Source organism: Echinococcus granulosus (genome assembly GCF_000524195.1).
Source record: "Echinococcus granulosus chromosome Unknown EG_S00006, whole genome shotgun sequence".
NCBI classification, from domain to species: domain Eukaryota; kingdom Metazoa; phylum Platyhelminthes; class Cestoda; order Cyclophyllidea; family Taeniidae; genus Echinococcus; species Echinococcus granulosus.
The window spans coordinates 1,752,230-1,770,759 of record NW_020170386.1 but is presented as its reverse complement, the minus strand read 5'-3'; the positions used below and the strand labels follow the sequence as shown (position 1 = coordinate 1,770,759).

General features: G+C 39.5%; 3 protein-coding genes across 3 annotated transcripts; 1 reads left to right on the top strand and 2 right to left on the bottom strand. All coding sequences in view use genetic code 11, as the record gives it.

Moving 5' to 3' along the window:
- Positions 1-2,341: 2,341 nt before the first annotated feature.
- Positions 2,342-4,378, top strand: EGR_01695 (trim56 protein; the record flags this gene model as incomplete). The annotated part of the gene is made up of 1 exon (XM_024490944.1): positions 2,342-4,378. The coding sequence occupies one exon, from the start codon at positions 2,342-2,344 to the stop codon at positions 4,376-4,378; it is 2,037 nt and encodes a 678-aa protein (XP_024354809.1).
- Positions 4,379-4,972: 594 nt separating this feature from the next.
- Positions 4,973-9,470, bottom strand: EGR_01694 (hypothetical protein; the record flags this gene model as incomplete). The annotated part of the gene is made up of 8 exons (XM_024490943.1): positions 4,973-5,160; positions 6,246-6,308; positions 6,711-6,796; positions 7,717-7,883; positions 8,518-8,565; positions 8,701-8,866; positions 9,262-9,292; positions 9,353-9,470. 8 exons carry the CDS (start codon positions 9,468-9,470, stop codon positions 4,973-4,975), a joined length of 867 nt encoding a protein of 288 aa, XP_024354808.1.
- Positions 9,471-16,562: 7,092 nt separating this feature from the next.
- Positions 16,563-17,582, bottom strand: EGR_01693 (hypothetical protein; the record flags this gene model as incomplete). The annotated part of the gene is made up of 2 exons (XM_024490942.1): positions 16,563-16,853; positions 17,277-17,582. 2 exons carry the CDS (start codon positions 17,580-17,582, stop codon positions 16,563-16,565), a joined length of 597 nt encoding a protein of 198 aa, XP_024354807.1.
- Between the last annotated feature and the right edge of the window lie 948 nt (positions 17,583-18,530).

Sequence of the window (18,530 nt, the reverse complement as noted above, 5' to 3'; positions counted from 1 at the left end):
TCACTATAGTTTAACAAATGAAAATGAAACACAGTGAGGATTAGTTGCGTCTTTGCTAAAACTAGAAGAAAGCAGTTATAGTTTTACCATGCTTTCATATCTTACCCGTCATTTGGTCAACACAGTTGTGCGCATCTTTCACATTCTCCATGACGTCTGTCACTACGGGCATCAGTAATCGTTGCTCAATAAAAACACAAATGTTTTCCGTGCTTTGTGAGTTGGCAAGGTGGTTTCCATTCTTTAAGAACCCCACTTTTACTGCTAAAATATTGTGCGTCTAAATATTTAAACATCTCCTTTAACAAAATAGCATATTGCGCCATCGCTTAGAGTTTACAAAGTTAAACTCAGAAGTACATCTATTTAAAACCTTCAAGACTGAAGGTAATGCTTTCATTTTTCGAAAAGGCTGGATATAAGCCAATAATACTAAGCGATTACAGTCTGCCGAACATTTACAGTGGATTTGTACCTTTTACAGAATTTTATGAAACTGCAAAATTTGTTAAATCTAGTGCACAAACTGTTCAAAAGTATTAAATTAAACACACCTTATTTGACCAAACTCAAGCTGTAGGCAAGTAACAACAAAAGATAACGCTCTACATTTTAAGCTTAATGTGATGATACGCCTCCTTTGGCAGTCGATAGGATCCCTCCCTGACAGGCAAATTTGTCTTTCGTCTTATTGCCCCAAAGGGATATTCAGGTAAAGGCAATCGCATTCGAATGCAATAATTTGGCGTAAATGCATGGAATATTTGAAGTCCAGTAAACCAACTGACGAGATTCGTTAGTTGTTTTTGCGTATTCTTTTTGCAGACAGGAAAAAAGTAGTTGCAAATTAACCATAGGTCTACATATCAGCAAAAGTTGACATTACGCCTTCTGCCGTGCTCGAAGTGGTCGTTTATTTTGCCAATTTGCTAAAAGTTTTTACTTCTACTTTGCAATCCCTAACAAGTTGAAGGATAATTGAAGTTGTAGGTAGGTATGTGCTTCATGCAAACCATGCAGTTCCATTTTCATTACATGACCTAAGGCGATTTTTTAAACATTTATAAATTCTAGGTTAAGTGAACAGTATACACTGAGAAAGACATTGAAATGCCCTTCCTGACCGCGCTGTCCTCATAATTTTTTCTCGCCCTATTGAAAGGGTCACGAGGATGCTGTATAAACCATCCTGGCTGAACAGCCCGTCTGCCAAAACTACTCTTTACCTCAGGATATAGAAACACGATCAGCGAATGATCTTTACGAAACATATTCTAACGCATTGTTCGCACTTGTAAAACCAACTAATAGGGGGCGCTGTTCAGACCTTCCAATCTGTCTGATCAGTACGCGCTGTCCGAAGAACAATAAGGGTGTCCGTGGCACAGTTGATCGATGTCAGCTGAGGGTTTAGAGACTGGGACTTTTGACCAATGGCAGGAGGGTGATTCACTCCAGCGTGAAAGCCATGGCTTTGGTGTGGAAAGCTGTTGTCTGCTGAGGGCTCGCGAGCCACTTTAAACGACTGCACACTCACTTGCGTCTCGCTGTGTCTTGGTCTGCCAAATTTAATCCATGCAATGTAGCCAGCAGATATTTGAAATAACTGTGGTTCAGTCTGGCCTAGGGACTAAAAATATACTGAGGCACTTAATTTACTGTTTACGCGATTGCAATAATTAGGATCTTCAATCTTAAAGGAAATGATTAAGAGTGCATTCACCGTTATCAACGGCACTAATGTCCGCAGCGAATGTTTCTGTCGATTTTGAGTAGAAAGTGACCGTGTATGCATGTCTAATAAACCTAGCTATGGTGTCATCCTCTAATGAAAAGGAAAGTGAACATGCACTAGAAACTTGTGAGATTCTTAACGAAATGATTGGATATTTTATGATCTACTTCCCTAAAATCACTCAATAATTCACATGATCTATCTCTAAAATGCGTTTTTCACTAACTTCTGCTGCTATGGCGTTTATTGTTTGGGTCATGTAGCCACATGCCCTACTATTGGTGCACTGATAAATGTGCAGTTCTACAGTGAACCGCCCTTTTTCACTCCGTCGGGATTAGCTAATAGTGTGTGTGACCCTATCGGGTAGTAGCATGGACGCACACGCTTCACAACATTGGCCAGGCGAAGGTCATACAACTTCAGCCAACCACATATGAAGTGTGGACGTGTGCGCGAAGTTTGAACCATGTACCGCGGTTTGCTGTGCGCTGTGCTGATCGAGGGCGAGTAGGTATTACTGCCAACGTCCCAGTTCGTCATTTACAACCTGTTAGCCTCCAAAGTGTGTCGGTGCAGCCTAAACGTGCAACCACTTCAAGAAGTATGGAGATCAGAAGGAGTCTTGAGGCGAATTTTCTTACATGTCGCATTTGTAACAATCCTTTCACTACTCCTAAGGTGTTAGCATGCATGCACACTTTCTGTAAGCCGTGCCTAGAGCATGTTCTTGAACAGGAAACGCTGGAGGCAGCACGAAAGCGCCGCGAATTAGAGCAGCTGCAGAGGTCCTCAGGTTATTCTTCCACCTCCTCTGTATCTCAATACAAGGGACGCTGGACGCGGGCTTTCAAGACCACTGATCACCAGTATGACAAATCACGACTCTCAGATGATTCTATTCAATGTCCACTGTGTACCAGAAAGACCACCTTGCCATCCTCCGGAGTCCACGGTCTTCCCGATGATCAAATGGCTGGAAAATTGGCCTGTATTGTTGGAAGAATTCCCAACTATCCGGTTTGCGACGTCTGCTCTTCAGGGAATCCGGCTATCTATCCTGATATCGCTCTCACTGATGCACCTTCGCCCTATTCTAAACCTGAGAATCACAGGCCATGGACAGACGCAGAAAATGGTGATAGTACAAGTGATATTCAGCCTACAGAAGATGAAGACGACCACTATCGTAATGGAGGACTTCTACATCGAGGAAGTCTGGGCAACCGTTCGCGTAGCAGTCGCCGTCATATCCGAAATGGACAGAAAAAAATGTCAATGAACGCATCAGATGATGAACTATTTGCATCTTCATCGAGTTATAAACCGACCAGACCCAATGAAGCCGTTGCTGCATGTCTAGAGTGTGCGAAACGTCTGTGTGATTACTGCTTGAAAAATCATGCAAAAGTAGCTGTTACAGCCAACCATGTAATTATTCAATTGGATCAGCTTACTCAAATGTCATGCTCTCGACATCCACGTGAAGCCAAACGCTTTTTCTGTTTAACATGTGGAGAACTGGTATGCCTTGTCTGTACGTTTGAATCAAGCGTTTCAGGCTTAAACTGTGAGGGTGCCAATGAAGACCTCTCTCATGCGGCAGGTCACGCTGATCACGAAGTTCTGTCGATTCGTCAGGGTCTCATAAATCTCGAACAAAACGTTAACAAGTCAATTTTCGATTGCAAACAGAAGGCTGAACGCTTGGAGCTTCTACTTCTCGGCTTAAAATCCTGTGCCTCAAATGTGCTTTCTATCAAGTCCGCAATCAACGCGGCTGCTGGTAACCTGATAAACAGTATCGCAACACAGAAGGAGAACCTGCTACGTGAACTGGATATGGACGTAGGCGTCACTTTAGATCAACTGACCTCACAGTGTGAGACTATAGCAGCCTCTCTCGCTAATTGGGATGAAATTAAGGATGAAGATGACGTAATGGAAGCTATCTATACTCTCCACCCCGTCGAGGCTCTAATCGAAGCAAGTCATATACGTGAGAAGTATTGCAGTGTTTTGGGAGAGCTTAGCGCTTCCCTTCCAAATCAAGAAAACTGGTCTCAGTTAATCAAGGAGATCGAAACATTGGAGCATAATTTTTCTCAACAAGTGAACGTCAAATCGAAGGAAGATAATGGAGGCAACGAAACAGGCAATGAGACAGACAGCTCCTCAGTTACAAGCAACAGCCCTCAAAAGGCATCCAAAAGAGTTCGATTTGCTCCTCCAGCCGAAGCCGCTGGCATGATACCGCCCTCCTATAGCGCCCATTGGACTCGTCGCCTTGGTAAGTTCATACCCGGTGAGGGCGCCAATTTGGGGAGACGCGCGACACCAGGCCAACTGGCCGCCCAGGCGTTCGCCAACCGGGAGAAGTTTGCCTGCAAAGCCGTGCAAGCCAGTCCCACGGACGTGAACGGACGACCTTTGCCGGCGGAGCGCGACTCACGACGCCACCGGGCCATTCAAGTAGATCTCCAACCTACCAATCAAACTGAGACCAGCATGCAGACGGAGGCCTGCAGCGCGAATGCCATTCAACGTATTAGAGTGGACTTCGGAACGCAGTACCAGAGCTCTGACGTCAACATGCCTCTAACATTCTTCCGAAGTTCCAAGCAGATTACCGTGCAAAAGTAGAGCATTTAACACCCCCTTCCGACGTGATTTACATCCTAGCCGCTTGAGGCTATCCTCCTTTTGAATTAGGCTTGTGAGAGTCAAATTAAAACTCAGCATCCTGGAGAGCTTCCCGATCCCACTTTACCATTTTAGTTTCAAACAGATTGTAACTACTCTTAATTCCTCTATGAACTTTTGGCCAATACAATAGCATGGTTCATGCAAACGTTTTGTATTTATTTATAACCTTGTTGGGTGGGTTTTCATGTAATCAATTTGCAGCGGTAGAGTTGACGGTGGTAAAGAAGATTGTAGATGCTATGCTGTTGTGCTGATTTGAACTAAATTGCTCATTTACGTAGAGCGGCGTAATTTCCGGCCTAATTTGAAGTTAATTCCGAGCATTATTTTCCTCCAAATGTGACCACCCGTGATTGGGGAACCAAATCGCTACTTGGCTAATGTAACAAAATGTTAATGAAAAGATGAAACTTCCACTTCGTAGTTTTTTTTAAAACTCTCAATCTTCAGGCATAACTAGCTTAAACTACACCGAATCCACACCCTATAATAGTAAGTTGCGTTGATTCCAAAATGCATAAAAGTTGCGTTCTATATCTCTAGAACATATGTGAGGTGAACTTTATCCTCAAAAAAGTACTTGAAACCATTTTTAATAGTTGAATCATTTAAAAGCCCCTTTTCTTGGTTGAAACTGGTTCGTAATAATATGTTGATACTGCACCATAAAATAAGGCCCAGTAACGGTTCAGGTAAAGCAGCCCAACTGACTTTACTATCTATAATATTGCAAAAAAATTGTGAAGTCGTTTATTTTGGCTGAACATTCTCAAAGTTAGTAATGAATTTATAGCCTAGTTAGTCCTATACTTGAAGTAATTGTTTATGTTGATGTTTGTTTACAGAATATTTACAGAATTGCGTGGTAATTCTTGTGTAAAACTGAGTAGCAAACACGAATAAGAGGGTATCATTTACTGAACTAATCACTACTCGCTTATAGACACCGCCTGATGTACTCAAAATCTAACGGAAATCTGTTTTACACAATAATAGAGGCTACTGTATCTAATAAAAAGCAGTGTTTTGTCATTAGTATGCATATCTGTTGACAAATCGCAGGCATTTCCTCGTTGTATAAGCGAAACGTAACTTGAACCGTATCAGTGCTTTTCCGAAACTGTATGTGTTTGTACAAAAGTGCCACTGTGTATTTTACAAAAAATAGATCGGCACTCGCACAGTTTACAAATCATCAGTAGGATTCTAGCACCTAAAAACTGCACCAAAAATCATACTTTTGCAAAGGATAATTAAGCGACTTAATCTGAGACAAAGAGGGAAAATTTTAATAGCTCTCAAGATCATACTATCTTTCCTGTTGCAAAGCATTCCATTCGACTTAACTAGTTGCCCATCAGCGCCTCTAGTATGGCTGGGAGATGCGGAGTGCGTTGATCCGGTGGATGTGCAGCGACGCTCGATATCAGACATTTTGAATGCAACCCGGGCACCGCCTGGCTGACATTCGCGTACACGTGGTATTTTCCCCTTAAAGCTTGTAACACTTGTGGTTGTATGCAGAAGCTTTTGAATTAGGACAAAAACACTATAGGTTTTTTTTTTCGAAGTGAACTGGATCTGTTACCTTCTTGGACGCGTTCCCTTAGATAATAATTTATTTAAGGTTAGTTAACTAGTTCACAAATATTATTCACAAGGCATCTGCTTTAGTGGCAATCATATTTATTTACCACAAGAATTAAGATAATGAAAACGATGGAAATGCACTTAGCTGTTTCGCGTGGATAAAAAGGACGCAAAAGAAAAACCATCTGCGCACATGCAGTTTTGTAACCTTTACCGTTCCTTACTTCACCAGTTTTCCACGTGACTAAATTTTGTTCATCTACACCGATGCCTTCATCTGCAATTCAAGAAACTGACTGGTAAATCCCCAAAAAACAATGATCAGCAAAAGTTTGGTGCGATTCGGTTCATTATTCACACTGTCTTCTAAGTATGCAATTTGACTTAGAAGATTGAAATTAATCACCGTAACCATTGCGAATACATCTATTCTGTTTGACTAAGGCCGCGTGCACATTAAAAGTAGAATAGACGCTGATAGTCTTCTAAAAACTTGGATAGAAAAACCTTATTATGACGTTAATTAATCGGTATACCACACATGCTAAAATATGCCACTGGGGTTCGACAGTGCGTGTGCACCGAGGATAGGGTAGCCTTCTCTGCGGTCCAGGGAAAGCACACGCATACGAAGTCAAAGGGAGTGTAATGTGTAAATTAACGCGTATCACTGACTCACTGACTTGATCATTTGAAATATCTTCTTTTTTTAACAAATTGTCAAATTTGGCCAGCAAAATAAGCTGAAAGCCGTGGTGTAACGGCCTATTTTTAAATACAGTCACATTCTATTAGACAGCTTTTGACCTCATTTCTACAATCAGAAGGAAATGTGTTGGCCCTTATGGCACTTCTCTTGCAATATTTTTTAACTAGGGTAGGATAATTCCTGACATACAGTGTATACTTGATTATTCAGAGAATGCCTTTCAAAAATAGTAAATTTGGGTTCCTGTAGTGGTCAGATGTTTCAGTGTTATGACAAGGCTAGCGTATTAAATTGATTGACCCGCAGAATGCAATTTGTAAATACTCCATTGTGTTAACGAAGTCTGAGGCCTATTGGAAGAAGTGGCTGAAAGCTAACTTTAGATTGAGCAGGGAAAGTCTCTACTGATTTTATAATTCAGACACTTGTATCCACGCCACCGATAAACATTTTTTGCATTTAAACGCGAAAGTGTGGTAGTGGTAGTGGCATTAATGTGTGTACATGTGAATCGATGGACTGATCATGATGGCTGACGCTGGCAAGTTCGGGCCCACTGGCAATGCACGCGCATGTGTGACGGCCCCGAGTGGGTGGAACAAAGTGATAACCCGCCCTAGCGGTACCCTATGGCTACTATAATGTACGAATTATGCGACAGCCGGCATTATTTATGACAGATCAAAGCAGTATCTGCTGTCAGATCCCTTAACACGAAGCTTTGATTAGACCGTTTGCAAAAAATAATTAGACAACAAATGTTCTTTCTCATATCCTCACATGAAGTGGAAATCGAGTTTTGTTTATTTTAGTCGCGCCATACATCTAGTGTGTACTTTGTCCACTACTTTTCTCCCATCTGCCACCCCGGTGCAATGGTCTCTCCTTACCGCTCTATGATACCTCGCCCCATCACCGCGGATACGTAATACGCAACCTTGGACCTACGTTTTTTTAAGAGGAAGGTTAATATTACCTATGCCGCCTCTTCCAGTACTCATTGATATCACCACTCTTTTTATTGGAACCAATATATTTTTGAAACTTATTTGATTTGTTGTGGATACTGCTATATTTGTAGGATTGCGTACCTTTTTGGCCTCTCTGAAACCCAACCTGCCACCATTCTATCCTTCCAGAGAACTTTGATTGAACACACCAAGAGAAAAAGTGAGTGAGTTATCTGAAACGAAGTCATTAAAAGCATCTTCAAGATCGGCAACTCCGTCAGTATATACATAACGGTATTTGGCCTTAAAAGCAAAATAGGAAGTGTCCCACCGTTAACATGGTTGCTGTACTATTTACACGAACGCCCATTCCGACTACCATAAAAGGACAAATGAAGCACTTAACGCAATATCACCTTTTGATCACCCCTTTATGCTGTCAACTTAATTATTATGATTTTGCTAACAGAGTGATAAAAGTGACCTCCATTCAACTGGATTCGAGGTTGTAGAATAGAAACCAAGCGCTTGGTAAACTGGAATACATATGGCGCGTTTCCTTTCATTTCCAAAGATATAGGGTAATAGCTTTGTTATTTGCTTGACTCTTCGTTTAAGTTTCGTGGCAAAACATTTGCTACCCTAGTATAATGAATTCTTTCGTCTTTAAGAAAGAACCGGGGCGCTACAGTAGGATTGTTTTATGTGAATATGGTTTACAGCTTGAAGGCCACATCCCACAATGCATGCGATAACTTAACCATAGCGAAAAGAACGATTGGCATTTGCTGGGGAAGGGGAGAAGATGGCATTGTAGGTAATTCTACTTTTATAACATCCTGAACTTTGAAATTGATTGACTGGTTTTGAGATAGCTTTAGAAGAAAAAAAAACTTATGATAAAGTAAATGGAATTCATGTATGCCCATAAATCTTTTTTGTAAGAAAATTGCGCCTATTGTAAATCCATTACTTGCAAAGCTTCATGAACTTCATGTCTGTCAGCTTACTCTAAATAAAAGCACTAAGTCAATGTTTCTAGGCGACATTCGTGTGATGATAGCACGAAATCGGAGCCTTGTGTGAATGCAAAAAGCCAACCAACATGTAAAAAACTCGAAAATAATTTTATGGGCGTTCAGAAGACGAATTAGGTTCAAAAAGTTTGCAGATTTTCTATTCCATAAAGTGCTTCAAGCATGTATGCATCGTATGCTTAATGAATATATTTGTGGTTTTGTGATTTGTGATTTTTCTGCTACCTAAACTGGGCATATTTTACATAGAATGCAAGTGGACGAATTCTTGTCAACCCTGACTCCTTTGAGGAACTTCGACTTCCAGAGAGGTGCCTTCTGACACCCCATTTATTAATGCATCTTTCGTAAATGCGTGTCTACTGTGTATGCCTAAGGACACCTCTGAAAACACTTATTCAGTTAAGCGGACATTGCAGTTGTAAAAGTGATCATCTTTGATCTGTGTATTTTGGTACTTGCATCTCAAAATGGACATTGAATTTTACTGCTCCAAAGGATTATCCAAAGACGATTGAGAAAAAACAGATTTACACATTTATTTCCGCCAAACCAGCTCTTCTTCCTTTTTTAATATTTTTAAAAGTCCGGAGAAATTTTTAAGGTAAATGAAGACTCCTAATACCTCTAATATTTGGAAATGCCGCATTTCTCATGACATCTAAATGAATATTCCAAAATGTCGATGAGCATAAGCGCATATCTTTTGAACCGGCATTGTTGTTTTGTCGGTTAATCATCATTCTTTGAAAGTTTTCCTTTTACTCTCACCATTGGAATGCGTGAGTTGAGTTATATAAAATTACTTAGATTACTAAATTTGATGTGCTCAAAGGTACTATGTTTAAGAAATAACAGATGATGCCCACTGTTATTACAAAAATCACCGATTCTTGGAAGATCTTTGAGATGTCAAAATTACTTTGTGAATTTCTAGTTTGAGCCACTCTAGAAAAGGATAATAATCTGACAGACGTCGATACACTAGCAAAACATCAGAAAAAGTTAGTTGATTTTATGCTTTCAGCAGAAAGAAAAGGTGTAACAATGTCTTGTTCTGCTTGGACCAAGAATTTAAAAGCTTTTACTTATACGCTTACCTCTAGAAAACACAGGAGAGTTTATGTTATTTTTTTGTTACAATTTATTATTCTCGGCTCGCTCTTTAGCCTACTCATAGTGTGAAGCCTCGAGACGTTCAAAAAAGACAAAGAAAAACATAGTACTTGGGCAGAATACGTATTATCGGCGTACAGAAGAGCTGAGTGGCTACTGATATGGCGCGGAGACCATACCGCCCAACGGAAGTACAACTGCGAAAAATTAAACAAATAACCAAAGCATTGCAATATATCTCATAAAATATCTACCTCTACCATCGGAGAAGCGTAAGTAACGAGGTCTCACTCATGGATAAGTCGCTAACCCTATCCCATTTCATTCCTAAAAGTGCGTAATTCCCAAACTTTTAAGTCAATACATGCCTAACTCACTCGTATGGTTCAACTTATTTGTTTTCAATTTCAAAGTACTTTACAAATAACTTTTGCCCATCCCCCTCATCCTCCATAAGCTGCCTCTGCTGACTGAAGTGACTCTATTAGCTTCTATGGTTTAACCCACGAAATCACTTAAATTTTCATTATCTGACCAGAAATTTTTATAATCGTTGTTTCATTACTTTTATCGGCGAAGTTTAAGCCAATTTACCAGGCCATCGTTCATCCAGGTCTCTGGAATCTGTACCCAATTTTATTTGTGACAAGATGGTAATGCCAACAAAAGACTAACATGAATCGCTCTCTGATATTTTAAAGATAACTAAGTGGTAAAATCTTCGATGAAGGTTGTACTTGTTTGTTATCTGCATTTGGGGTTTTTATTAAAAATGGGCCTGCTAATAATAATGTAATTGTACTTAGAAAAACATCAAGATCGAGTACATTTGATTCATGTAAAATTTTTTAACACTGGATATCAAGTTGTTCAAGAGTGATACTACACAATCATATGCAAAATCTTAAGGGAAGAAAGTGGCATAGATGGTCGCCGTTGCAACTAAATACTGGACGATAGCACCTCCAGTGTCCCCGCAAAATGTCAAAGTATCACATTTTAAGACTATAATGAGGAATTTAGGCGGTTTTCTGCAAAATCCTTTAGGCATGCTCTCTTTTTAGATCTAATTGTTTCCCTTTTTACAGTTGCGTTGTCTTATTTTGCTAAAAAACATTGTCTAGATCCCTCTTGGAACTCTTCTCTATAGTGCTACTCCAGACTGTTGACTTGATAAAGTGAAAGGATCTTCAAATAACCCAATCTTGCAGAAATTCCCTTTACAAAACATTGTGAGCCATATGAGGAACACAAAGAACGAGGAATGAATGGCGGACTTTCATACAATTAGAACATTCAGCTGTGTGATCCGCGAATGCAAATGTTTGTCAAAAATGACCTCCACTGCGCTACACTTAATTCAGAACTAAAAAATAAAGTTTTAATCCAGTCAATTTAAAAGTGTTATCAGATTAAAGTTTGCAATTTTATTTTATAGCTTAAGTTCCGTTTAGCCCTATTTTAAAGCTACTTTGCTCAAAATCTTTTGCATATTGCACTTTCATCCTTCTCATTCAAGACTCCACTATATTCATTTTGCCGTTATTTATGATGGGATGTCTTTAGAAGGGAGGAGTAAAAGCTTTGTAGGAGGAAACAGTCACGCTCGTTCGACTATTCGATTTCGGTAACATAAAAATAGCAGAAAGGCTAGCGAAAGTGTTTAGCTCACCACTTTCGAATTGTTAATGATGCAGCTGGTGAGACTCTAGTGCATGCCTGTGCCCGATAAATTCATGGACCTGAGCATTTAGCTACAGATATGCGACAGACGCATGTTTTATACTGAAAATAATATTTGACATCTTTTGATTGGTAAAAAATTTTGTTTAATGGGGAATTTCTTATTGTACTTAAGAGACCTAGAAAAATGTCATGTCAATTTGCTGTCACGAAATGTGCGAAAATCAGTCAAATCCATCATTTTTTTGCTGTAGTGAGTCCTTTTTGTCATTTTTAACGGTGCTGCCTCAAGAGCAAGCAGAATGATCTCCATCCCGCAGCAACTTTATACCCACGCAATTTAATGCCTAAAAGCCTATATTGGATGCACATTTGGCAGTATCAACGCCGGGGTCACATTATACTAGTACTATTTCTGCACACATTCCTTTCTTTGATAAATTCCTCATAGTGGTCTTCCCTTAAGAAGCTGTCTTGGATTCAAGTCCCTGACAAGTTTCTTGTTACCACGATCACCTAAGGAGGGTGACTTATAAATGTCAAGGTAAACTGCCTTTATTTGATGTTGATCGTTTCACTTTACATGTTGTACAGTACTAAAGTTAAATGCTGGCTGCATGAGTTCTTGCTACAAGTTGGTAAGAAATCCATGTGTAATTGGTTACTCACTGCGTGTGAATTGCACCGTGCACTTTTGAATAATCTAGGAAAATCTTTTTTCGCATATTCTACTGTTCATTCGCATTTTTCACGTTAATTTCAAAGAAGTAAATAGCAAATTAGATAAACATCTCGAATATACCATTTTACGGGTACTCAATATTGCAAGTTTTTCTAAGAACATCAGTCTTCGGGCACGTTAAGTGTTGGGTTTTACTGATTTGTTGTTATTTTCTTTAGTTTGATTTGGCATTTGGGTTGAGGGCTAGATTTCGCATTTTGAGAGAAAATAGTTTTTTTCCTAGTTGTATACTAAGTGATTTTATAAAAACGGTGGTATCAGATTTCCGGATTGCAAAGTGCACTTCGAAAGTTAGGAAGGCAAACGTTTTCAATATCAAACGCAAGATGTCAAGAGTGGAGTATGATTATTTGGGTTATGGAATTTATGGTAAGACTTCGATATTATTTTCCCACCTATATTTAAAAATTCTAAAACTGTCACATACTCCCCATCGGAAATACCTACCGCATAATGGTCTTACTGAATTGGATTGGAGCATTCGATCAAAATGTTGCTTTTAGATTGTAAGGTTTCTGCTTTACTAACAAATCGGTTGCCAAATCCAACTGTATGCAGGTATAACACTATCATCTTATGTGTCCTTTGGAAATTTTCCGTACGAAAAAAGTTTTGTAGGAATGAAAAATAATCAGGATCAATGCATTTAAGCAAACGTGATTCGGTTACTGAAGGACTGCTTAACCGAAGGGTGAAAAGCACGGGCTATCACCAATTGCGTTAATTACAGATTTAATTTCAAAAAAATAGATTACTCTCACAAGTTCGGAAATGCGTGAACGGCAATCGTACAACTTCCAGAATCACCTGTAATACCGCAGCTAGTTTCGAACAAAGCCCTAAGTACTTTTCATGCATCAAAAACTAAAAAAATGCCTTCTTGATCGCACCAAATATGAAAATAAAGTCAGATATATTGAACAGTTCAAATTATGGTGTATGCCCACCGCATTCGTCGTTTTATTGACATAACGCAACATTGATAGTTTTGTAAAGGTCTCAAAACACCGTCGCATGGTTTTATTAATGATGGGAACTTCAACTGAAAATGCTTGCCTTTTAAAGGGATTTCAAAAACAATTTCTATAGTGGTAGTAGAAAAATTGCTTAAATGCTGCTAGTCTAAATTGCGATCGGTATAGGCAAACAAATCTACTGAGCAATTTCGTTTAAAATGTTGAAGTTGCTAGTACATTTGCTTAACAGCATTAAGAAGTAATTGTAATAGGCATATTCTTGTTAATCAACCTCGTATACTAACTAAAGCAATAGGAATTTTTCCGTTGGTCTTAGTGCACCTGCCTGAGGGCAGAGTGTGCGTTTAATAAAACGCACCGTTTCATGGTTGGAAGTGATTTTAACAAGTTCGCTTCTAGTTTATGTATGATCGGACGCCTTGCATACCTTACATGAGTTAATTTTATCAATATTTGAATTTGCAACTTTTTATTTTTCTGAAAACCTAAATGATGAACTCATAAATGTCGACAAAGTGGAAGCTGAATTTTTTCGAAAGATCGCCATTTTTGATTTGTGGTTCAAAACAGCTCCATACTTTAACCTAATTATCAGCAGTTTAAGTCATTATTTCTGTAGAGGAGTACCATTATGAAGCAACTTTTGCTTGTTTATTGATAAAAAGACTAAAATTTCTTAAATCCACAAAACTTCAACGCTATAATAAAGCTTAGCTGTGGTTTCATGTAAATTTATGGATTAGATTTACATTTGTAGTTATAACATAACCGTATCTGGTAGTTGAGATATACATTCAAATTGATGGTGATAGATGTGATAATAAGTTGGATTGTAACTGACATTGCTATGATCTGATTGCTCACCAGCGAGCAGTGAGAAATTAGGTATAGTTGTCATAATTCCAAAGTCGGCATGTAGTCACAGGCCGTATGGAGAGGCAGCTAGACAATCCACACTTCGCAGTAGGTAGGAGAGCTAGAGGCCTTTTCGCTCTCCGCTCTCTGTGGTCTTCTGATCACCAAGGAATTGCTTTCCTCACCTCACCAGACTCAAAACGGCCGGCTCTCTACCACACAGTGCTAGCCAAATTAGTGTACTGCCGACAGTGCGTTTGATTTGCCTTGCTTAACACCGTATTTCAATGGACTTTACAAAATCTAATAGAAACCATTTAATGATATGTACTTAAGACATATTGAGATCTGGCTGCAAAATAACTTGCTCTCATTTTCGTCTCATGAAGCAGCTATCTTTATTCAATAGTCAATGTGGATGGATCCAATGAAAAGTGTAGCGTCTTTATAAAGCACGAACGCTGCGTCTTTTGTGCATATTTCGATTAATCACCAAGCTTAGTATTTTTTCCAGATTTATAGTGTGTGCTGTCCAAAAGCCCTTTTTTAAAGTGATCATTGGGCAATAGATTTGGTTTTTGATTGAATCAAATCAAGTTGTTTCTGACCGCAAAAAGTAGTACTAGTGTACCTTCACCTTTGGCCACCTACGTCTGTTTCAAATGGGTTGACTTTACCTGTACTAGTGAGGATTAAGGTATATCTTGAGCAGAAAATGCAAGGCAATTCACTAATATAGATGCACCACATTTGATTTTTTTATCCATATTATATTCTACTCGTATAAAACTACATTTTACGTTAATTTTCTTTCAAAAACAAATCGTGTATTCCTGCAGTGTGAATACATCTCATTCTTGCAACCCCATTGAACTTAGAGTTGATGTACGTGTCCAAAACGGTTTATCTTTCAAGTATTACAGTGTATCATGTTAACTCTAGTGCTTACTATACCCAAAATAAGTGCCAAATTAGTAATTATTTGTCGAAATTTGGCATATTCAAATTCGAAACGATAACCCAAAGTCTCATTGACTGAATAATATTGCCAAGTGGCGCATCATAACTAGCATTTGAAGAACCATTAGGAGTGCAAAAAACCTTCGAAACCTGTTTACGCTCATTTCTTTCTAAGTGGGTGGGTTAACATTCGGGTTGAAGGTGGTCAGTTCAGAAATAACTAGTCCTCATGAGTCCATTCACGTGCAAAAATATGATGTGGCAAAAAACTGCTCTTTTAATTCTATCGTAAATTCAAACTCGACAAAAAAATCAAATAATTAAAAAATAACATTTTATTTGACGACTTTAAACATGGTATAGTAAGTCGTTTTGTCAAATTAAATGTTGAACTTAGCAAACCTGAAATCTTCCTGTAGTCTAAATTCTCTACTTGTTAAATATAAATAGACAAATTTATACGCGAAAAGGTACCTCCGCAAGCCTACTATTGAGGTGACGCATTAACATTCCTGAGTAATCACGATAGAAGTAGCATAAAATTGACGTGAACTAACTTTTCGCGTAATTATTGCCGGAATAATAACAGATTACAACAACCAAATATTCATCCTTTAGCTCAACTTACAAAAATGCGGGCAGATTCAATCACAAGGACGAATATCTTATATTGAATGATTACACTTAAAAAGCAAATTACTAGTTTCGCGCCAAATAGCTCTACGATTTACGCTTTATTATTCCTTATGTTTAGCTGCATGGACCTTCTCATGACTCGTACTATGCGAACATGCGTAAGTTCAAAAATAGCACAAACTAATGTTTAAAGTAATGTGCATTTTTGAGGAACATCTGTCCTCGTTGCAACTCTGAATTGGTCTATTTTCTTCAATCTTGGACTTCCTATCATGTTCCAGTATTACTACTGATGTGGAACAAACGAGGCAGTTTCCACAGTCCTTTCTGAGAGGTTCTCACATAGGCGCTTTTAACCTGACTCTATCGCATAGAGAGCGCCTGATTCTACCGTCAAATACCCAACTCCAATTCCTACAACAATAAGGACTAGCGAGCTCACCAATATATGCAGATTCAAACCGACACCCACGGCCCCAAAGTGGGAACCGCCACAGATATCTGGTTCCATTCATTTCTGCTTGTCATCTTTTCTTGCTTGGAATCGGCCTAGGTTAGGCACTGACCCCCAACTTGCCTTATCTCACCGGCAGTGTTACATAACAAATATGAATTGCGAAACCAAATCCCTTCCCTTCAAGGATGAGTTTCGACACAATTCCCTTGTAGTTATGAGAATTTACGCTTCGAATCGAACAAGCTCCACTTCATTGTTTAGGTAATCTCAGTCGACAGTAGGGGGAAATAGGAGAACAGCTATCTGTGTGGTAAAAAGTAAGCAACAACATACAGCGTCGAATGTAATACATCTACACAATAGCAACTTAAAAAACCTGGTCATATAGTACACATAACAGAAACTAAAACTATGAAAAGGGGGAAGACGGAAGTCCAGGTTGCAATTCCATAGGCCCCAGAGACGGCTGGCTGAAGAGGGAGGAAGGAGGCGAGGCGGAGGAGAGGGGAGAAATGGTGGTGGGAGTGTCGGTCTGGCGTCCCTCAGTCATTGCCTGTACACGTCTTGCGTATCTCTGTCGAATGGCTTCCACGCGTTCCTCAAAGCCCGTCCGCGTCACACTCTCTGTGCCCAACAGCGCCTGGAGATGCCTCGTTTGCTGGCCCGTGGCCATGCACAGCCGAAACAACTCCTCCAGCTGCTAACAAAACAAACCCCTTCAAGATCAGCCATAATCATACTAATAGAAAAGACTAATACTTTCTAGTAAGTTAAACGCATGGTTTCTACAGGTGTATCGATTCGGCCAAAGGTGCAAATAACCGCTAATATGACGCATAGTTGCACGCATTTTAGATAAGCTTGATGAGCACTCACACAAGAAAAGACATTTACCTGTTAGTAGAAATTAGTTAAGAATTGAACTAACGAGGGAATGGAAGTCTAACAAATAAAATAAAAACGTCTTGTCGTTGCCATGTGCCGCTTTATAATGCTTTAATCACTAGACTGTGGAGAATTTACGTGACATTCGCCTGTTATCACTAAGCAAAATCTGAAGTATGGATGAGTGGCATTTATGGATAAGCGACTCTAGTAATGCTAAGGGGATACGCGGCGGTACCTTGCGATCAGTCTCTAGTTCATGAGCAGCTTTTATGTATTCTTCAGCCAAAGCGCGGTAGCCCTCAGACTTGATGACAAGACAGTCCTGTTTGACCTTGTTATTGGCTCGGCAACGCTGCACGGCTCTGTTATTCCTTTCCCGTGACACGCGATACTCCCTCGACTTCCGCCTCTCCTCCGATACGGGCCGATACACTCGACGGGCACTTTGACAGTTTCCAGAGGAAATGTCACCATGTGACGGAAGGGCAGGTTGTGGAAGCGGGGTATCAAACAAACCAAGATCAGCACTATCCGACCTCATACCGCTGGGAAGTCATAAATACAAGCAGATAGAACTTGTTAGAGTCTTGCAAATATGTCAGGGAAGAATTAGGTCCATCCATGTTCAGCAGTGCTAACAAACCCAAAGGGTGTCAAGTCACAGTGCGACTGTGGATACAAGACGAACAGCAACACAGTGCCAAGGTACTACCTATGCAACTTCAAATTTTAGACCCAATTCTATTTGGGATGCTGGAAAAGCTGAGGTACCATGTAATCACCAGAGTATACTGACTAGTCCCGCCTAAAAAAGATAGCCTGGATAAATATGCACAGGATTTGGGTCAGTCAGACAAAAAGCACTTAATTCTAGGGCAACCAAAAGGCATTCAAATGTTCAGCGTCCCCGAAATAGATGATGTTATCTTCCATGGGCAGATAACCCATATCACAGTAAATGCAAAGTAAACACAAAGGATTATGAAATACGCCTCAAAAGAATGCAAAGGAAATTCACTACATCACATCAGTTTTACTGTTTAGACCAAATTACTGAAAAAGGAGTGACACGTAGACAATCTGAAGCAGGAAGACGTTATAAGAGCCAGGAAGGCCATTTAAATTATATGTGCAAAGAGCGGTAAAATAAAACAAAAAAGGCAATTAAAAGTAATCACAGTATGCAAACCTAAATTTGCGAAAAAATAGTGCCAAAATCAAATTATAAAAACTCCAAAGGTGGGTGGTAGAAGTTACTCATGAAAATTGCCAAGTAACAATGTTAGAGGTGCTATATATTCATAAATTTTATAGAGGGCCAAATTATAAACCTTGGAATTATCCGTTTACAAACATTAACTTTGAAAAGCCCGTGTGCTCATCAAACCTTTTTTATAGACATATTCATACTAGGCACCTTAATAGTTGAATATTCTCTAACTGATAAAGACGGCTATGTTCATTGAGTTATCTGTGGAGCGAGACTCCT